This window comes from Pipistrellus kuhlii, unplaced genomic scaffold (genome assembly GCF_014108245.1).
Source record: "Pipistrellus kuhlii isolate mPipKuh1 unplaced genomic scaffold, mPipKuh1.p scaffold_m20_p_1, whole genome shotgun sequence".
NCBI classification, from domain to species: Eukaryota; Metazoa; Chordata; class Mammalia; order Chiroptera; family Vespertilionidae; genus Pipistrellus; species Pipistrellus kuhlii.
The window spans coordinates 104,666,934-104,689,524 of record NW_023425404.1 but is presented as its reverse complement, the minus strand read 5'-3'; the positions used below and the strand labels follow the sequence as shown (position 1 = coordinate 104,689,524).

General features: G+C 40.8%; 1 protein-coding gene across 2 annotated transcripts in view; it reads right to left on the bottom strand.

Moving 5' to 3' along the window:
• Positions 1-485: 485 nt before the first annotated feature.
• The window catches only part of LOC118730640 (amyloid beta precursor protein binding family B member 1 interacting protein), a 92,260-nt gene continuing 70,154 nt past the window's right edge, over positions 486-22,591 (bottom strand). For both annotated transcript variants that reach the window (XM_045587749.1, XM_036458697.2), the window contains exons 8-14: positions 18,780-18,866; positions 16,846-16,989; positions 12,548-12,658; positions 6,078-6,176; positions 4,665-4,779; positions 3,785-3,888; positions 486-1,517 (exon numbers count right to left, since the gene is read on the bottom strand). In XM_045587749.1, coding sequence (XP_045443705.1) covers positions 1,005-1,517; positions 3,785-3,888; positions 4,665-4,779; positions 6,078-6,176; positions 12,548-12,658; positions 16,846-16,989; positions 18,780-18,866 — 1,173 coding nt within the window. In that variant the 3' untranslated portion in view covers positions 486-1,004. The remainder of the gene's footprint in view (positions 1,518-3,784; positions 3,889-4,664; positions 4,780-6,077; positions 6,177-12,547; positions 12,659-16,845; positions 16,990-18,779; positions 18,867-22,591) is intronic.

Here is a 22,591-nt window from a genome sequence, read left to right as displayed (position 1 = left end):
ATTCTTGTGGCCCAGCCACTATAACGGTATGTAAGAAACGTTTAATAAAAATGTCACAACTTAATTTTTACAATATCCTGTTATACGTAATTCTTAATGAGCTACAACCTTCGCTAATGACTGATTACTATAATCTTGCTGCATTCACTTCCCTTACATGAAGGTGCACCATTTCTCTCCTCTAATACTAGCAGTGAATATTTTAGCAGCCAACTGCCATGTCATTAGTCTTGTACTGACTTGTTTGGTGTGTGCAACAAGAATATTTCGTTTTCAGAGAACAAGAAAAATAGGTTTATTTGTGTTATGCTTATTAATTTGTGCAGTTATTCAGTGTCTGGTAAGTTAATGTTCAAGGAAAAACATTAATTTTTATTAAAATGTTCTATTATTTTATGTTAACGATTACTCATTTATTTCAGTCCTTTGTATTCAGCATGTCCCTTTAGAAATAAACCTACGTTTTATGAAAACTGAAGCTTTTGTTTTTGCGGCCCACATAAACTTAAACCTTATTTATTTGGCTCATGCTAGCCTTTGAGTTTGACCTGCTTTCTTTAGAAGGTGTGGATTTTTAAAGCTCTTTTTAAAATATCAAATATATCATTAAAAGTGTGGATATTTCATAAGATTTACACATTGATATTTCTAGAAATACCATCTTCTGGGGGAAAATTTTTAAACTTTTATTAATTTGATGCTCTGAACATCATAAAATAAATGAACATAAAACATCATTTTGGTTAACTTGGAAAGCGAGATACATTCCACTGACTTGGAAGTCACAGGGAAGATATGTACATGTAGGCAGGTATTCTAAATTCTTTTAGGTTAATGGTTATGAATGTACTAAAGAACAGTGAAACGTTTTACATCATTGCTAGTCAGAATACTTCAATATTTCATCTAAAAACGATCAGGATGTCATGACAATAAAGTAATAAAACTACATCTGTGGTTAGAAGGGGTTACACTGATCACACCAAGACATCTGTGTGCTCCCCTTAGGGCAGGTTGCCTCTTTTCTTCTGCAAAGCTTTCATGAGGTCTGACATGAAATCCTGCTCCCGGTCCCCTGCCGGCCCCCCGCCGGGCGGTCCTGGGTTCTCTTGCCTCTTCGGGGGAACGGGAGGCCTTTTGGTGGCAATGGGGGGCGGCCTCGGGGGCTCGGGCGCCAGGGCGGGCGGCGGCGGCGGCGGGGGCGGCAATGACCCCGCATCCCCTACAAAGGACGGCGGAGGGGGAGGCACGAAGTCCGGGGGCGCGTCGTTCAAGTCAGGGGGCGGCGGCGGGAGCTCCGGGTCCTCCGGCGGCGGCGGCGGCGGCGGCGGCGGCGGCGGCGGCAGGTCGTCGGGAGGGGCCGGGAAGCCGGCGGCCTTGGCCTTGGCGGGGATCACGGGGCTGCCGCTGGCCTCTGAGGACCGCCGAACGGGAGGCGGCGGGGGCAGGCCGGACTTTGGACGGTGTTGGGCCCTGGGGGTTCCTGGGTCCTGTGGACGGAGAGCTGGCTTCTTGTCCTTCAACAAAGCAACAAGAGCATTATTCTGGACACGCAGCCCCGGCAGAGATGACATTTCCATTGACGTGTGTGAGGTCTGCCTAACGTCAGGCCTGCGAGGCAGTGTCTGCTCCTGGGAGCCCCAGTCGCCCCCGTGCCTGAGACCACAGGTTGTTTCAGGAGTTCATCTTTCCTCTGGGACAGGAGAAAGACTCCGAAAGGTCTTTAACATCATCACCCGGGGCACTAACCTACCCTGTCTCCGGTAAATGCAAGACTGCACGGCAGCAGTATGGGAGCTGTCTGTTGCATTTAGACTATATATGTATCTCCTCAGAACCGCTGTTATCTATAAAAGAGCTTAAGTGGGCTAGAGCTTGGTTACCTGGGAGGTAGCCTCAGGAATTAAAAAGGAAGTAAAGGGGCTCTCCTGGAGTTCCCACTGACGCCCCAGAGGGCAGGCATATGCATCCATAGCATTTTTCTTGGTCTGGATTGGGCTGGTTGTGAAGCTCAGGGGCCAGGAGCAGGTGTCTGTACAGTTATTTTGCCCGTGTACTGTATACCTTCAGGGGCAGAGAGGTGGTTAAGGAGAGTCCCCAAACCTTCCCCAAATCTCAAACGTTCTATTTTGGAAGGGAAATAGAAAGCCAGGACAGTTCTCTGTGGACTACCGGTAACCCTTGTGTAAACCCCCCCTAAAGGCTGTCCGTCTTGGCAAGAACTGTTTCCCTGCTGGCAGGCTGAGAACAAAGGTGCCTTTTCCCAGGACTGTGGGCTTCTAGGAGGAGCTAATTATAGGCTTAACAGCTTCAGGGGACGTGGTGGGTGCTGGAGCAGGCGTGTGCACACCTGGTCTCAAGTCTTAAGGATTTACCTTTTCTTAACTATGTGAAAACCAGCTGGCTAATTATAATCCCTATTATTATCTAGGGTTGTCTCAGGGTTATGTTGCAATCAAATGAGATAAATGTGAGTGGTTCCAAAGAGGAAGGTCATGAAGCATGTGCTAATGGCAGAAACCAGAGCACCAAACTTGGCCACAGGCTAACAGAAGCAGCCGATGGTAGAAGAGATCATAGTAAATTATACTTGTGTAATGTAATTTCCCCAGAGATTTCAGGCAGCTGAACTGAATCCTTCTGTTTTAGTGATAATTATCGTTGCAATTTACATTTTATCAGGCTTTCATTTCTTTCTTTCTTTGCCTGATAACCTTTTCCCAGTAAAGATTCCATTTAGAAGTTTTCTTCCCTTCAGAAAGTGCCTTACAATAGAGTTTCTATTTTGATTTATTTACTTAAGACGACAAGCTAATTAACTGGTGATGCATTTTAAAAATTTCTGAACAGGAAGTTGGGCAATTGACATTGACCTTAAGTGATTTCAATTCTGGGAACCTTTAATTGCTTTCTGCTTTTAAAAGTATTTGTCTTCAGCCGAAACCGGTTTGGCTCAATGGATAGAGCGTCGGTCTGCGGACTGAAGGGTCCCAGGTTCGATTCCGGTCAAGGGCATGTACCTTGGCTGCAGGCACATCCCCAGTAGGGGGTGTGCAGGAGGCAGCTGATCGATGATTCTCTCTCATCGATGATTCTCTCTCATCGATGTTTCTAACTCTCTCTCCCTTCCTCTCTGTTTAAAAAATCGATAAAATATATATTAAAAAAAAAAGTTCGTAATGACAAAAACATTTAAAAAAAAGTAGTGGGAACCAGGTGGAGGGGAGTTATAGGCTTAAAACCTAGGAGTCACTTTCAGAGAGTCTAAAACCATTGACTAAATCAAGAAAATTGCTTCAGCCGAAACTGGTTTGGCTCAGTGGATAGAGTGTCGGTCTGTGGACTGGAAGGTCCCAGGTTCGATTCCGGTCAAGGGCATGTACCTTGGCAGCTGGTCGATGTTTCTCTCTCATCGACGTTTCTAGCTCTCTATCCCTCTCCTTTTCTCTCTGTGGAAAATCAATAAAATATATTTAAAAAAAGAAAAGAAAAGAAAATTGCTTCAGCCAGTGTAGCTAAATTAAAAAGAGTTGTCAATCCTTAGTATTAATATGAAAATCATTCATTGCCCGAAATGACAGTTGGTTTTAACTTTCCATTCTAGCCTATGTAATTTTAAGATAAAAAATATATAAAGCAATTATCTAAATGAAGTTATAGGACTTTAGTTGTTGGAACTAACTTCTGTATTCTCTTTTTAAAACACCAGTTATTAGAAGACCACTGATGGTTTAGGTTTACAGGGGCCAGTTGGATAGAGTGTGTCAGTTACTCTCGAGCCTACCTTAGTTGTGTCAACGTGTCTCTGGGCTTCCTCGAGAACAGCACTTGCTGAGTGTACAGCCTGGGGAATCTGACCATTGGCCTGGGCGGTGCCTGCTGTAAGTCCTGAGAGGGAGGAAGAGAGACAAGATGAGTAGGGAAGACGTTTCAACATTCTTGAAAGTTCATCTAAAAATAGAAAGAAATTTATATCTCTAATGCAAAAGAAAGGGATTCATGGGCATAATATGGTTAACTGGGAACCTTAGGAAAAATCTGAGGTTTTATGTCAGGACTTCGTGAGGTTCAGCAGATGATTTAGGAAAGTGAATGCTTTATATAGGCTACAAAGTCTGGATTAACCAGAAGATAGTATGTTCCACTTTTAAACACTTTTTGGTGATCCTATATAATAAATAGGTAATATGCAAATTGACCATCACTCCAACACATAATATGGCCACCCCACATGGTCAAATATGGCTGCCCCCCATGTGGATACAAGATGGCTGCCACAAGATGGCCAGCAGGGGAGGGCAGTTGGGAAGAACCAGGCCTGAAAGGGAGGACAGTTAGGGGTGACCAGGCCAGCAGAGGAGGAAAGTTGGGGGCAAACAGGTTGGTAGAGGAGCAGTTAGACATCAATCAGGCTGACATGGAAGTGGTTAGGAGGTGATCAGGCTGGCAGGCAGAAGTGGTTAGGGGCATTCAGGAAGGCAGGCAGGTAAGCAGTTGGGAGCCAGCAGTCCTGGATTGTGAGAGGGATGTCCGACTGCCCATTTAGGCCCGGTGGGATCAGGCCTAAACAGGCAGCTGGACATCCCTTGAGGGGTCCCAGATTGGAGAGGGTAGAGGCTGGGCTGAGCTTGAAGAGGTCTCAGAATTTCTGCTCTTTGTGGTACCTGTAGAAGGTGGAGTTGGTGCAGGTGCATTGACAGTGCCCAGGTTTGTCCACCGAGAGGCCAGCCCAGCCTTTGCCACGGCCCGCTGATAGTTGTCATAGAGAGTCTTTCCGTACTAGGGAGGAAACACAAAAGAAGCAAAAAGTCATCCATTTATCTGAAATTCTGCACTCATCTGCAATATATATATTGAGGGGGGAAATACTTCATGAGTTCTCTTTTTACTTTTTCCCCAATTTTTTTTTAATAGTTGCTCCTTGAACAATACAGGTTTGAAATGTGTGGTTTCACTTATATACATATTTTTTTCAATAAATGCCATAAATATATTTTTTCTTCCTTATAATTTTCTTTTTTTTATATATACTTTTAAAATATATTTTATTGATTTCTTACAGAGAGGAAGGGAGAGAGATAGAGAGCTAGAAACGTCGATGAGAGAGAAACATCGACCAGCTGCCTCTTGCACACTCCCTACCGGGGATGTGCCCGCAACTGATGTACATGCCCTTGACTGAAATCGAACCTGGGACCCTTCAGTCCGCAGACCTGAATTAATTACTGGGAGTAATTTTAGGTTTGGCTCTACCACTGAGCCAAACCGACCTCGGCATCCTCCTTATAATTTTCTTAATACTATGTTTTCTCTAGCTTTATTATAAGAATACAGTATATAATACATATAACATATAAAATATGTATTGCTATGGCTGGGTGGCTCAGTTGGTTGTAGCCTTGCCCCATACACCAAAAAGTGGCAGGCTTGGTTCCCCGTCAGGGCACATACCCAGGTTGCAGCTTCGATCCCTGGTTGGGATGTGTAGTGGAGGCAACCGATTGATCTTTCTCTCAAATCAATAAGCATATCCTCCAGTGAGGATGAAAAAAAAAAAAGCGTTAATTGGTTGTTTATGTTGGTAATTCCGGTCAACCGGTAGGCTATTGGTAAAGTTTTTGGGGAGTAAAAATTTACACCCAAGATTTTTAATTGTGTTATTTCATGTGTTAACTAATTTTCCAGATTAGCAGAGACAATTAATACTTTTACCTAGACATTAGAGGAGAGCTTTAGCTATGGAATTCTGATTATATGTCTTTGTATAATTCTATACCTTGTGTATTTAATTATACCTCATGCTTTGTAATTTCACACTACACTTGCAATGCTCTCTATGAGTAAACAGAGATCTGAAAAGTCTCATGTGAAAGTAAACCTCTGACTCTGATCATTGGAGAGGTCTATGTTACTATCCCTGTCACCTATTTAAAAAATACAATGGGCAAGTAAATAAGATCACATTGGTGGCATTAAGAATGGATTAACTATTTTACAAGAACACAAAGACTGGACCCAGGCCAAGCAGGCATCGGCAAACAAATTCAAGATAGGGTGGAGTCCAAATGCTCACTCACCTTTGCAATCCGTATTCCCGTGACCCACTGGTTTAGAGTTCTTTCATCATCACAGCAGAGATACTTGATATACTGGGACTCCTTCTGAATTTGGGGATGCTAGAAAATAGTCATATCAAAGACCATTCATAAACCCTTCATTCATTAGTGCTTCTCAAAAAAATTTAAAATTTTTTATTGAATTTATTGGGGTGCTAATAAAATCATATAGATTTTAGGTATTTAATTCTGTGATATCGATATTTCAAAAAAAATTAAAATGTAATTTCCTTAGATGGTGGCAATAGTTACTGGGAGTAATTTTAGGTTGAAAAGAGCGATACTTTTAAAATGGGCTAAATTTTGAAGGGACTTAGGAAATCTGGGACATGATTTATTGTAAGCACTTTTTACTATATTATCAATTATAATTTTAATTTCTGCTTTTTTAACATTTGAAAGCTTTCACAACTATCATGTTTCTATCCCCACAAAAAATCTGAGTCATTTCTCCATTTATCAGATTAGGGAATTTACCTGATAAAATTCTTACATCACAGAATTAATAATGTTTTTGTGAGTCCCAGTCAATCCTAAGGTTATTTCTGCTACCTAGGAATCATACTTTCTTTTTAAAATATATTTTTATTTATTTCAGAGAGAAAGGGAGAGGGAGAGATAGAAACATCAATGATGAGAGATAATAATTATTCAGCTGCCTTCTTCATGCCCCCTACTGGGGATGGAGCCCTCGACCTGGGCATGTGCCTTGACTGAAATCAAGCTCTAGAATTATCCTGAGAAATTAAAAAAGGTGACATTGTTACTTTGGTTTTGCCATATTAAAAGTATTTATTTATTTATTTGGTGCATGCCATGTGAGAGCCAGGCTCCCAGGAGCATACTATAACTCGCATTGTGCTTGCAACGAAATGCACAGAGCAACTTAAGTAGAGGTATTCACATAAATAGCACAATAAACAAATTCATCCAAATAAACAAATCCATCCAAATGGTCATTCCCTTAAACATGGCTTTTGAGCATAAAAGAGAGGCAAGAACTCTTGAACTTGTGTTCAATCAGTGGCTCCTTCTATGACGAGGAGACAGATATACAGATCCTGGTTCATTTTCTCCAATGTTAGTGGGGGAACCTCACTGATGTCCTTACACCATATGTGTACTATGAACACATGCAGCAGAATTAAGCATCAGATGACCTTGAGACCTCTTGCAGTGCTCAGGTTTTATGGGCAAGTCGCTGTGCTGGTTCTCCAGTCATATTTTGGGACCTTGCCAAGGGTGTACGCCTAACTGAGCCTTTTGTTGCAAAATTATTTGCAAAGGGGTTTAAGGGAAAAATGCTGACTCAGTGCCACAAGCTAGACTCTTTTGCAATTGGTTTGTTTGTTCCTACCATAAAATGAGAGAAGCTCAGCACAGAGCACAGAGGTTGGGGTAATTGCAGAACATACTGATGTAAGTTCCCTGTTAAAAGGGAACTTACAGATCCTCTAACTCACAAATGAGGAAACCAAGTGCCAGAGAGAGTAACCCATTTGTCCAAGTCCAAAGAGAGTGGCAGAACCATAACTAGAGCACAGACCCCACACATTCAACAAATACTTCTGGATGTTAAGAAATGTACCAGCTGCTGGGTAGATAAAGATGAATGGGAGGCTTACACCATAATGACCAGTGGAAGGGGCGCCTGGGGAATGGAAACCTTCTTGGCTGGACTTATCAGTCAGTGTGTGCCCATGGAATCATGCAATCTTCTTTTTTAATTTTTTTAAAATATATTTTTATTGACTTCAGAGAGAGAGAAGGAGAGGGAAAGAGAGATAGAAACATCAATGATGAGAGAGAATCGTTGATTAGCTTCCTCCTCCACACTCCCTACTGGGGATCGAGTCCATAACCCAGGCATGTGCCCCTGACCAGAATCAAACTGGGACTCTTCAGTCTGCAGGCCGATGGCCTATCTTCTGAGCCAAACTTGCCAGGGTGGAATCATGCAAGCTCTTAACAGATTTCTCCATATTTTGAATTCCTTTTGAAATGTAATCATGTATTTTTTGAATTCTGTAAGTCTGCTTATCCCAATGAAATATTTGAATATCAACAATTCTTTTCATAGTGGACAGAAAAGGAAATATGTGACCAAAAATGTTCATAAACAAATAAGTTCTCTAAACAGTGACAGAGCCTTGTACTCAGCAACTTATTAAACATTCTCAATATTTTGGGAAGGAACTGACAAGCATGCAAAAGAGCAAAACGAGCAGGACGATGGCACATGAAAAAATTGACTTGAGGAGAGATCACTGTTGTGAGAAAAAAGGAAATACATGTCTGCTAGGGTTGCCCCTGACTCTTGTTGGTTCCTAGATCCAAGAGGCCTACGAATTTCTCCCCCTCTGAGCTTTCTTCCCCAATTCTTTCCTGAGACATAGGCCTTGGAGATGAGGGTTTTAAAAGTTCTAGAGGCGTCCTCAAACTTTTTAAAGTGGGGGCCAGATCACGGTCCCTCAGAGAGCTGGAGGGCCGGACTATATGAACTACTAATTCCTACTGTAACACCTCGGCTGCGCTCACTGCCCAAAAAACCTGGCGGGCCGGATCAGACTCCTCTGCGGGCCACATGTGGCCCGCGGGCCGTAGTTTGAAGACCCCTACCTGGGTCTCAGAATTCCATTTGCAGTGAGGCCCAGGATAACCTGTGTCCCAGTCTGATAATTCAACTTAAGCCATGACTCTAGGCTAAGGGTGTCGAACTCAATCAGAGAAGGGGCCAAAATCTAAAATCCAGCCTAAATCGCGGGCCGAATGGTTTACTGATCAGTCATAAACTGTCATTGTGATGGAAACGCAGCGGAGTGCAGTGATGACAGCGTGGTGCGGGCCACATTGCAAGGCCTGGCGGGACGGATTTGGCCCACGGGCCTTGTGTTTGACACATGTGCTCTAGGACCTAGTCCCAAATATGCGTGTTGGCACAAGAAGCTGAGGCAATTCACTGTGTCTAAAGTCCCATCTTGGGGACTTCTAGGCCCGAAATCTTGTCTTTCTCCAGCCAGCCATCCCTGCTCCAGTCCATGGCCCTGGTGTTAGGGCTTGAGCCCTTGCTCCTTCTGACAACTTTCATCCTGTTTGTCCAGTTGGGAGGGTATTTCATCACCAGCTAAGTCCTGACTGTTGATGTTTAGACTTAGGACATTGACCTTAAGAAAAATGGAGATTCCTAGGCCCCATCCTTAAATATGTTGATTCAATGCGTCCAGGGCCCTGGAATCTGTATTCAGCCAGTTTACTGACCAGCATTTCAGAACTTTTCTCCAGAATCTTCTCCCTACTTGAGAGATGTGGGCAACACTTCAGAGATGAAGTGCATAGAACTGTTCACATGAAAATGAGGGCCTCCATTCTGGTAATTTCTTAGGGTTTCAAGATTCCAAATGTGGGCCACAAGGTCAGATAGGGACATAATGAAGACACAGTTCCAGGGCGCTGGCGGTGGTGTATGGTGGGAAGAGAAGATATTTTGTTTCCTAGTAAATAGCATCTGAGAGAGTAGCAGCCTCAGAGGCTCCACCTTGCATCTCATTCTTGTTCCATGTCAAACCCAGGACCCTTCAGTACACAGGCCAACTTTCTATTCACTGAGACAAGCCAGCTAGGACTGAATGAATGAATCTTGCTCTCTCTCTTTCCTCAGTCCCTTTACAGACATTATCCTGGGAGTGTTCTGTCTAGGGCAGGCTTCTCAACAGCAGCACTGTTGACATTTGTGAGCAGCTAACCCCTTGTTGTGGGGTTGCCTTGTGCATTGTAGGGTATTTAGCAGTGTCCCTGGCCTCTACCCATCAAATGTAAGCAGTAATAGCCCCCCTCAAGTCAAGACGAACAAAAATGTCTCTAGATATTGATAAAGGTCTGCTGGGGGCAAAATGCCCCTGGTTGAGAGATTCAGGGGGAGTGGCAGGCTGAATAAGCTAGGACAGTGGTTGTGGTTATTTCTATTCTATATAATAAAAGCCTAATATGCTAAATATCCAGTCAACTGGTTGGCCATTCAACCAGTCAATATGCTAATGAACACTAAGGTCACTCAACCACTTGCTATGATATGCACTAACCACCAGGGGGCAGACAGTCAACCAGTCTACTAGTTGCTACGATGTGCACTGACCACCAGGGGGCAGATGCTCCAACTGGTAGGTTAGCTTGCTGCTGGGGTTCTGCCAATTGGGACTGAGCAAGATGAGCCAGACATACCCTGGAGCCCTCCTGTGGATCCTCCCCAGCTGGCCAACTCCTGTGTCTCTTCCCGGCCCAATCATGCACCAGTGGGGTCCCTCGGTCTGGCCTGCACCCTCTGGCAATCTGGGACCCCTCGAGAGATATTGGAGAGCCGGTTTCAGCCTGATCCCACAGGGGAAGCACTGCTCAGACAGAAGCCAGGTCAGAGCTGGCGAGCACAGTGGCAGTGGTGGGAGCCTCTTGGGAAGCTGGCCTAAGCCATCAGTTGGACATCCCCTGAGGGCTCCTGGATTGCAAGAGGGTGTAGGCCAGGCTGAAGGATCCCCTCTCCCCCTGCGTGCATGAATTTCAGGCACTGGGCCTCTAGTTTTTAATGAAAGTGGATGCTCAGTAATGACAAAGAGGACTATGGATGTCTAAATAAAAAACACCCATTACCCTGAGTCCTCAATGAAGGCAATCACTTCAACCAATTACTTGATAATAATAGTCTATATATAAAAAAGGCTAATATGCAAATAGACTGAATAACCGAACAATTGAACAACCAGTGTCGCTACGATGTGCAATGACCACTACAGGCACACATGGAACATCAGCAGCAGCTGACAGAGTGTGGAACAAGGCGAGCATCGGGTGCGGTGGGATGATGGAACAGGTGAGTGGGCGCGCCAGACCAAAATGGGGTGCTGGTCACTGGTCATTGGGGCAAGCCTCTGATGGTTATGAAAATCCTTTGCTCCTGTGCCACAGTCCCACCTGGCGCTTGGACCTGCTGCTAGTGCCAGCCCTGCTCGCACCCACTGCTGGTGCCTGGAGCCTGGAGCTGATTCTGATCGCTCAGCACCATCAGCAGGTGCAAGCAGTGGCTGCTGGTCCCAGTCATCCCTGAGGGCTTCTCCACCTCCCCCTGCTCCTGAGGGGTGATGGAGGCAGCAGCCACTGCTGGCACCTGCTGATGGTGCTGGTGCCGTGGCAGTAGTGAGAGTGGGGCTGCCGGCAGACAGGAGACCATGGGCTGTGTCAGGAGGGGCCTTTGGAGGCACAGAGGATGGGCCAAGACCCAGCCCTGTGCCCACTGCAGCCTTGCAGCCCACAGTTCCATTCAAGGTACATGAATTTGTGCACTGGGCCCCGTGTAATCTACACTATTAAAAAAGCAACATGCTAATTGACCATATCTTTGCAACACCCACCAGCCAGTGAAGAGCAAATATGCAAATTAACCCAACAAATTAACAGCAAATTAACAGCAGGTTAATTTGCATACACAAGTGCCAAGCTGGGGGTAGGGATGCTTGTGTCATTGCCATGGTGGTGTTCCATACCATCCCAGCTGCTCCGGCTCCTGGGCAGCATAGGAAGGCAAAAGGCAGCTCTAGGCCAGAGGGAAATGGCGGCTCTGGGTGGAATGAAAATGAGGCTTTGGCCAGAGTGAAGGAGGTGCCAGCAGCCAGGGGAAGGAAGGCCCATTCTTGCATGAATCTTCGTGCATCTTGGGAGAGATCACTTAGCAAGCAGTCTTATTAAATAAGACTGAGCCCAATTATTGTATTTCACTAAGAAAAACCCCCAAAAAGTATCATGAAAAAATATTTTGTTAGTTTCTGTGTTTTTTTTATTTTATTTTTTTATTTTTCTAGAAAATCTCGTCTAGTTCCTAATTTCTAAAATCTTCTTACAATGGAATAAGGGTTCAATAAGTAAATACTGAAAAATTTATTCAGTATTATCAATAAAATGGAACATAAAACTTGTTCAAAATGTAGAGCTTTCATTTTCATAAGCAATGAAGAATTGTATTCAGATTCACTTTTCTTTTTTTCTTTTTCTTTCTTTTTTAAAAAATTGAATATATTTGGGTGGCATTGGTTAATAAAATTATATAGGTTTGCAGTGTTTCTTGTATTGTGTGTACACCACCCCAAGTACAGTCTCTTTCCATCACCATTTACCCCTGTCCCCCCATTTTCCCTCTTCTACCTTCCCCATTCCCCTTCCCCTCTAATAATCGCCAAACTGTCAGACAGATTCTCTGTAAAGTTTTAGACTTGGGAAATGATCTGAGCTGTTAGAAATGTTTCCTCCTTTCCTATGTTGGTTTAAAATAAAAAGCTTACTATTTATACTTGTGGTTAACTATATGAAATTTGACTATTTTTTTCCTTAAAAGGAAATATTAACTCACATTGCATATAGACATAAAGTAAGGATTTCTTACAACATACCTTTAAAACAAAGCAGTAGTCAGTGGGTGCTTTATATTTCATTTTACACTGAATCCCATAGTAAATGTTGACATTTTCAAACTGTATAAAACACGCCAGATCTCGAGATGTCTAAAAGAGAAGGAAAAAGCAAACTTTAACACAATTGATGGTTAATATTTTTCCAAGGTTGTTCTCGAGGGCACAACTAAGAATGATATTTTAGTGGAAAAATGTTGAATTTTAGGTAATTTATTGAAGTATCTATTATGTTTAGTTTTCTAAATGCCCAGCCTGCATTTTAAGAGATGAAGGAGTTCACATAAGGCAAAACAGCGTGCCACAGGCCCAAGAATGGAGTGAAAGATTATACTGCTGTTCGGGCACATGGAGTCCCAGGGTCAGAGCTGACTGCTTAACCTCGAGGCATCATTATTGACAAGACAAGGTGACGAGCCATTTTATCAGAAATGGCATTTTGGCTTTTGCCATTCTAAGTCGCCAATGAATTTCATGATTAAGCATTAAAAACAAACAAACAAACAAATAAATAAATAAATAAATGTCCCCTTCAGGAGGAACAATGAGAGGAAAATGATGGTCAAGAAAATAGCATCTTCACACACTTATTCCGGAGGAAAAAAGATTCCTTTCATACTTTCTTTTTATTGTCCATGGTATTGCTATGGAAACAGAAACCTCTTCCCCCTGTATAATATGCATTGTGAAGACTGACCTCTAATCTACATATTTGGTTACACTTTAGTTACAAATTTGTTCTATTACTCTCCCCCCATCACTTTCTATAATCCTTTAGTTAGTGAATAGAGTGAGGGGCAGAATTGCTACACCTCAGTGCCCAATTATTCCTTTATTTATGGTGGTTTTTTTTTTCTTTTTCTATATGGTATTTTCTTCTAGATTTTCAAAGTTTTAAGTTTTTAATTAGAAAAATAAAACATACTCATAATTTAAAGAGCAATGCATATATACCTAATAATGAAAATCTTCCTTCATCATTCCTTATCTAATTCCACTCTTTTCTCCATAAATACTATTGTTAATAGTTTAGTAGTACTCTTCCACATGTTTTTGGGTAAGCATTTATACACATATGTATGTAGAGATACCCCCACATACATACATACATATTCTTACACACACAATTTTTGAAACATGAGTGAAATTTTATTATAAATACTGTTTTATATCAATTTACCTTTCAACCTCTGTGCAAGAGAGTCCCATTTTTCTTTTACCCACTCTTGTTGAAATCTGGATATTATCAATATTGTTAATATTATCAACCTCATGGGAGGAAATATTTCACTATTAAATTTACATTTTCTTGCTTTTAATAAGATAGAGCACATTTCAACTTATTCAGTGGCTACTAATATTCTTTTTTCAGTCAATTCTCACTAAATAAGCTTTGCCCTTTTTTATAAGTATGTTTTCCTTGTTCTTATTGACTTACTGAACTCTTTGTATTTTATTGCTCTTCATACTTGGTTATACATGCTGCAGATGTACTCTCGGACTCAATAGCTAGTTTTTAATTTCTTGTTTGGATCTTTGGTCACAAGAAATTAGGAACAACCTGTCAATTTTCTCCTTATAATCTTTGTGTGTGTGTGTGTGTTTTATTGTCATCTTTTATTTAAAAAACATATCTTATTGATTTTCTACAGAGAGGAAGAGAGAGGGATAGAGAGTTAGAAACACTGATCAGCTGCCTCTTGCACAACCCCCACTGGGGATGTGCCCACAACCAACGTACATGCCCTTGACCAGAATTGAAACTGGGACTTTCAGTCCGCAGGCTGATGCTCTATCCATTGAGCCAAACCGGTTTCGGCATATAATCTTGGGTTTTTAGTCTTGTTTAAGAAGGCGAATCCACCCCTAAGTTATAAAAATATTAATGTATATTTCTTTTAAGATTTTATATTCTTTTTTCCTAAATGTGTTTAATTAATCTAGAATTTAATTCAGAACACAGTATAAGGCCCAAATCTATTTTTCCAAGTGGGTGTACATTTTTTCAATATTATTTATTGAATACTATATTCCCCTTCCCCCATTGCTGTAAAATGCTTACTTTAATTTTCTTTCTATTACATGGCTATCTGTTCATCTGCTTGTTTCTACCTGTCCTACTTTTATCTAATTTTTTTTTTTTTTGAGGGGGAATTCTACCTTAATCTTCTTCACAATTTTTGGGGTGTAATTTTTCTGATTAATTTTAGAAACAGTTTGTGAATTTCAAGTAAAATGAATTCAACTGAAATTTTTGTTGGGGATTGAATATATAGAAAATCTGGGGGGAAGAATTAATCTTCCCATCTAGTTACATGTTACATTTCTGTTTATTTAGTTATTTCACTTCCTTCATTAAGTTTTACATTTTATGCCATATAAGCCTTCAACATTTCTTATTGGTTGTTAGGTATTTTATATTTTTTATTTCTGCTATACATAAGACCTTTTGCATTAGATTTTAATTTTCATATTATTTGTGTAAAGGAAAACAATTTCTTATTTGTTAAGTTTATTTGCTCCTGATAGTATCCCTCTCTCTTCCTCTCTTATATGGCATAAAATGTAAAATTTAATGAAGGAAGTGAAATAACTGAATAAACAATTGTCTTATATAGTTAGATAGACAATTGTGTCATTTGTGAATAAAAATAATTTTTGCCTCTTCTTTCCCAATGATTACATTTTTACTATTTTTCTTGACTTACTGTCTAATCCCTCCACTCCACTGTTAGTAGCAGCTGTGAGAAAAAGTGTGTTGTCCTATTGTAATATCACCAAGGGAGTTGTTTGTAGTAGGTTTATCTATGTTTCATTTATATGTGAATGCCAAAGACATAGCATTTCTAAAATAAAACAAGTCATTAGTGGGTCAACTGTGATGTCCCCGAGTAGGACTGGACTGAAGATGACACAGCTGGGACTGTGTCAGTAGGAGCAGTAGCGGCATTGGACCAAGCACTACCCATAATGCCTCTCCTGAATTCCAATAGAGATAACATTGTCTTACAGATTCTGGGAGCAGACCTGCATATTCACCAGGATTTCACCTGCATGGGGTTGTAGGTCAAGCAAATCAGAAAAAACCTGCAATTTGTAAATATGCCACTTGGTGGTGTCCTGCATTGGGCAATGCAGGCAAAATGTTCTGGTTCACCCCAGATAAAGATGAGAGACATTCTAAAGTTTTTTTCCCCCCCTCTTTTTTAAAAAAAATACATTTTATTGATTTTTCACAGATAGGAAGGGAGAGAGATAGAGAGATAGAAACGTTGATGAGAAACATCGACCAACATACATGCTCCTGACTGGAATCGAACCTGGGACCCCTCAGTCCGCAGACTGATGCTCTACTACTGAGCCAAACCAGTTTCAGCCATTCTAAAGTTTTAAAAGTTAAACAAAAGGTGGAAAAGCCCTGAGCTTCTAAGAAGGGTCTTTGAAAAAGATAATGGTTAATATTATATTTCAAAGGAGAATTTACTTTATGCTTGTAGATTTGAGGCACTAACTCTGAATCACCAAGCAAAAGTTAAATGACATCTGAGGAACGCTGCTAAATTAGGAAAATGCATATAGTACACCTCAGAAGACAACTCAATATTCAGAGGTTAGGGGCTAAAATCTAAATGAAGATCTATCAAGACTTCTAATACATCTATAATTTCCGATAAAAGAAATTTTACTATGACTATAGAACAAATAGTCAATACAGGGGGAAACTTCTCAGGAGCAAGTATACAAAGTAACAAGTTAATCTCTAGAAAAATACTTTGGGCATAATTTTTTTGTTGTGGTTGTTAATCCTCACCCAAGGATTTTTTATTTATTATTTATTTATTTTTTAGAGAGAGTGGAAGGGAGGGGGAGAGACAGAGATAAACACCGAGTGAGAAAGTTGCCTTCTGTACCCGCTATGACTGGAACGGGGGATCAGGCCTACAACCGAGGTATGCACGTTTGATAAGAATCAAACCCAGAACTCTTCAGTCCGTGGGTTAACCCTATCCGTTGAGTCAAACTGGCTAGGTCTTGGTCATAATTTTTGAAACCTGACTTTAAACAGATAAAATTCTTCACCTTCAAGAGACAACTATTGGAAATATTACAAGAGGATTTCTATAATCTATCCCAATAGGGTAAATATAAGTATAAATATTGTAATAACATCACTTCCATAACAAAGTAAATATATTTAAATTGCAACCTGAAGATTTCTTTAGTTTCACTTCCATGACACTTTTTTTTTTTTTTTAAACTAGATTTTTTTCCTTTCTAACCTTAGTCTTCCCTTTAGGTACGTAATAAATTCCAGAAGCTCGTAAAAGGAAATAGCGCCTTTTCCAGGATTTCTTTCCATCTTCTTTCAAATAAAGAGCTCCTTCAAGTTCTGGCACAATGACAGATGTTCCACAGAAACTTTCCTGAAATCAAGATTCCAATTATATAAACACATGAAAGGTAAAATACTTTTTGTTCACATTTAAACAAACTGTGGCAAACTAGCCTTTAAGTTAATACTGTAGTAATTTTTGTCTACAGCTCTAATTCAAGGTATGTGTATATATATATAAAAGCCTAAGCAACTGTTATGACCAAATGACTGGAATGACTGGTTGATCAGTCACTATGATGCTCATTGACCACCAGGGGGCAGACGCTCAATGCAGGAACTGCCTCCTGGTGGTCAATGTACTCCCATAGTCAATCTCCTGCCAACAGCCAACCCCCATCACTGGCCAACCTCCTGCAGTCCCTTCCCTGTCCCTCTCCCTGGCTGGCAGACCCTGATCAGTTCTGCCCTGATAGGGACTGTGAGAGACAGCCTGATCAGCCCTGATTGTGAATTTGTGCATCAGGCTTCTAGTATATTTATATTGCATGCTGTTTGACTAAAGAGAGCAGGAACTCCATGGTTGCTGAATTAGACTTCAAAGTTTCTTGACCACTTAGCACTGTGACAGTGGAAAAGTAACTAAACCTCAGTTTCTTTCCTTGCAAAATGGAGCAATAACAGCCCCAACTTCATAAGGAAATTTGTGAGTATTTAAAGGGTCTTATAAGTTGGTAAATTAAAAAATTATTACTTTTCCTGTAAGCAAAAAAAGATGACTATTTCACTGCTAGGAAATAAAAAAAAAATTGCAATGTACAATATAATTCTATACATAAAATATATGTATGTTAATAACTTATTCTTGGGATGGTTTTCTTATAAAAAAACGAAGAAGGCAATTATTAATAGTATACAATCTGAAAGGATAGTGTCTAAGTACATTTCCTAGGTGTGGATTTTCAAATGTCAAAACTTGTATAGATTTATAGATCTTAGTAAACTTCTTTTAAAAAGCAATGTAGTAAAATTGCATATTATTTCGTCTTTCAGTTCAAATACTCAAACTTTTTTTTTCTTTCTATTTTATAACTTTGTCTCCTTTCATTCAATCTCATAAAGGTAGAATAACTTATTTTAAATCCTCACCTGAGGATATTTTTTCCTTTGATTTCTATAGTGTAATAGTTCAGTGAGACTCCAGAAACCAAGGTGCTTGGACTTGTCCAATAACACAGTAACCTCAGCAGGCAGAGCCAACCTTGTATCAGGTCTCTAACCCCAAATCTCCGACTTCCTGCCACACCTGGCTGCGGGAAGAACACCTGAGAATTCACTCTAAAGCAGATTGGGAAATCCTTACATCTGATTTCTATGGAGCACTTAAGTGATGAATCAAAGAATGTTAGGAGATGAGTTTTATGCAGATTCTTAAGTCTTTTAGTCAAATATTACTAATCCAACTGCATGAAGAGTAAAACATACTGTCTACAGCCATACTATTAAAAATATGTTTTTATTGAATTTATAGAAAGAGGCAAGGAGAGGGACAGAGAGGTAGAAATATCCTGCACACCTCCTACTGGGGATTGAGCTTGCAACCCAGGCATGTGCCCTGGCTGGGAATTGAACCTGGTTCCTGGGCTGACACTCAGTCACTGTGCCACAATGGCTGGGCTAAAACCTTACTTTTAAACAAATGACTCAAATAATCAATTTAATTACATAAATAGCTATAATTTAGTAATAATGTGATTTTCAAACCCCAAGTTAACATTTCAGTGTGTCTCAGAATCACCTATTATTTTGGGAAGCAAATAATTTAAAAAATAGATCAGTGAACATCCTCCTCTTTTCTTCTATTGTGCAAAATTCACTTACCTCCAGTAAGCATTCCTTGTTCTTGGCATTCATCTTCTCATTTGTTTCCTTGCTTTCTTTTTTTCCTTTGTTATCCAAGTAAAAATTCTAAATAAAATATTAAAAGATCAGATCAGTTAGTCTTCGTCACCGTGCCAGCCACAGAGGGACTCACGCCTCGCTGGAGAGGGATGCACCTGTAGGAAATAACCTGGGAAGCACAGCTTGCTCTCCGTCAACCACATGCTCACCCAGGCCTCCTGAGAGCTGGCGGCCGCACGACTGGGCAGAAGTACACCTCTCTCTCCCATGGCGCACCATCAAGGAGGAAATAAACATAAGATTGAAAGCGCTAGCAGAGGATATGACCTCATTTACTTGTTAAATTCCACGGTCTAGATTTGGAACATGTGGAAAGCTGGACGCGGGGAGGCCTGGGCTGGACTGAAGGTGGAGCGCATGTTCCACATCCAGAGGGAGCCGCTCGGCTGGGGGATGCCGTGCACGATTCCAAGGCCCCGTGTGCTAGAGGCTCTGGCTTAGCAAGAGAAGTCTGAAGTCTGGATTTTTATAAATGCTGGAAACTAATTTTAATTTTAAAAACTGTGGGTCAACCACCATGCAGGGGGTACTGCTAGGCAACTCCTCAGAACAGACAAAAGTAGAGAAGGCATTTCTTGAAAGAGAGCCAGCCTAACCAAGACAGGGAAGACCATGGCACTCACAAATGGGAACATGTTCTCTAAGCAAAGTTTTTATAAATCTAGGTAAAACTTGGTAATACTAAGGTGGTTGAAACTAAATGTTAAATGCGCACATTAAAAAAAAAATTGTAATCATACAAGTGCTACATTTTACATCACCAGTGCAGCTGAAGTGTCAAAGTCAAAGTGATTAGTATGAGCGACCACTGCCATAGTTGAGGATTTTTACGTGAAAATGTAGACCGGTGGTTCCCAATCTTTTTTTGGCCATGCCCCCCACCCCGTAAGCATCTCTAAATCCCGATGCCCTGCCCCTTTGTGGCATATAATTCTTACTATTCCAAAAGCAAACTATTTATATGGAGGAAGCCTAAAAGGCCATTAACTCCATCTAAACAAGCTTCCAAAGAACATGGCACCCATGAAAGAGAAAAATAAAAGAATGAAAGGAAAGCTGAAGTACTAAGGAAGAAATCACTAAGAAATTGTTAAAAAATAATAATATGAAGTGATATGAAAAAATAGCAAAGTTTCAAAACATATAATAGATAATCAAAATGCATAAATATATCACAATATATATTTATATACTGTATATGAGCAACCTAGAACCATAAGAAATACAAAAAATTCACTGTTAATGCCGGAAGCCAGTTCAGCATGTCACAATTGCAAGAGTTTCATCAAAAGGTTGATGGAACTTGGGGACTCAACAAGGGCTGAGTCACATATGTTATCGCCTGTTGGGAATGGCTACAGGCATTTCTCCCAATCCTGAAAAGGATGATTGTGCCAGACAGCTCAGGGCATCTTAATCTACAAGTTATTGCCTCCTGTTGGCTAAGCACCTGAACAGCAATAGCCTTAGGCTATTCTCCAATCTGATCTGACAATGTTTCTGTAGGAAACTTTACCCTTTGAAGTGTGTATCTCCATCTTGCCTTAGGACAATTTGTGTTAACAAAAAGCAAGGGGTCTTGAGACAAGGAGAACTTGGCTTCTTCAGACAGGCTCCTCTGACCCCCAATGCCTTTCAAAATTATGTTTCATCTCTGGACTCTTACTTAATGCATGTACAGCCTTCTCCAGATTCCAGAACCCTTCTAGATACCAGATCAAGACCCAATGACATTAAATGATGCCCCAATGTCTGGCAGTTAATAACTCATTCTCGAATTGCCCCCCCCCTTAAAAATCAAATTGCTTCTTTGTAGGGCATGTGCCCCACGTTGGGAACAATGGATATAGAGTTTTATAAAATAATACATAAAAATGTATTAAAACTAAAACATATACCTCTGGAGGATAGTGAATAAATTAAGGACCCTCCTAAATGTAGACACAGAAGTTTATTTGTACCAGAGGAGTATTTCTGCAAGTGCGATCCCCAGGCCACCTTGTTACTCAATAAAATTCATGGTCCCGGCCTCCCAACATTTCTGGTGCAGGGCCTGGAATCTGAATTCTGATATTCTTCCTGGATAAATTTTATTCCTATTGAAGTTTGAGAACAGAGTATACTGTACACAAGTTAGGAAGCAAACTGTAGGCAAATAAAATTTGCAAAATTAGGATATCTCCCAAAAGTAGCAGGCATAAAAATAGTGACTTAAACTGAGGGAAAAAGTCAAGTACAATTCCTTTGATAATTTTTATTGAATTATCTTGTATGTTTTCAAGGTATGTTTACTTGTCATTTGGATGGATAGTAGATTGTGAGTTAATGTGATTTCATATAGTGTTCAGAAATAATCTTAATTTTACATGTTTTGCTTGAAGACTATGACTAGCTATAATTGATAACATATTCTACCAGCCAGGACTCTACACTAAGGCCTTAGGGGTATGCTTTTCATTTCAGCCATTCAAGAACAACCGCATAACATGGGTGTCATTGTTATGATAAAGATCAGGAAGCAGAGGATTAAGTGATTTGCCCAAGGCCAGTCATTGCCAGAGCTTTGAGTTTTTCTTAAATTTTCTGAGCTCTAAATCCCACAGGAGAGAAGCCAGTGCAGCAGTGTGGATGTACTTAATGCCACTGACTGTAACTTAAAAATGGTTAAAATGGTAAGTTCTATATTATGTGCTGGTTATTTTACCACAATAAAAAAACACGAAATGACCTAGTCATGCTAGTGAACGCAGAGAGGGCCGCCAGCAAGCACATCTTGCGTGAGGGCCCTGGAAACGTCGAAAGAATGAAACGAGAACACTACATGGCAGGTGCTTTTCATCTTCCTCTGGGAACAGGAGAACGTGTGTCACCCTCTGCAGGGACAGATAAGGGTCTTTCTAAACTGTAAAGGGCCTCACTTACTAGGGTCAGGATCTGAGCCATGTCTTTCTTTGAGACTTTTTTTTCCCTCTGAGATCCCTTTCTTTTTCAACTTCTGAATGACCTCTTTCCCCTTTCCAAGTGACGATGCTACATTGTGCTTTTGTTCTGATGAAAATGCAAAACCACAAAGTAAATCTGAGCTGGCGAATAGGAGGGTGATTCTTAGAAGGGACTGATTGTCTTTGGCTAGGACTTCCACCTGTCACGTGGTCAGCTGACTCACTGAGAGCTGCTCTGTAGCAAGGAGCAGAACTCAGAAGTTAATTCATTATCTGTTGCAAAAGAAACTGGACAATCAATTGAATTCCTTTCGTATAGATTATGAAAATGCAAGATTTGGGACAGCTAGATAGGAAAGAAACAGCAAATACATTACTAACTTAAATAGAACCTTCTTGGAATAAAGAGTAAATCAATCAAAAGAACTGGTGGCCCAGAAAGAAGCTCACTACAGACTGATTCATATGCCTTTCAGCATAACCATTATTGCTTGTCTCATTTTTTATTCTTATAAATATATTTCCAGTAGGACATGATCTCACCCTTCTAGGGGAAATGGTGAATAACAGACTGATGAACAAGAACAGACCCAGAGATAAGGAGCCATGGGTCAGACTGTTGGACCTCAAAGGGAGGGTGGGGATAAAAGGGAGAGATCAACCAAAGGACTTATGTGCACACACATATGAGCCTAACCAGTGGTCAAGGACAACAGGGGGGTGGGGGATTGGAATGGGGGGTTGAGAACAAATATGTGATACCTTAATCAATAAAGAAATTAATAAAAA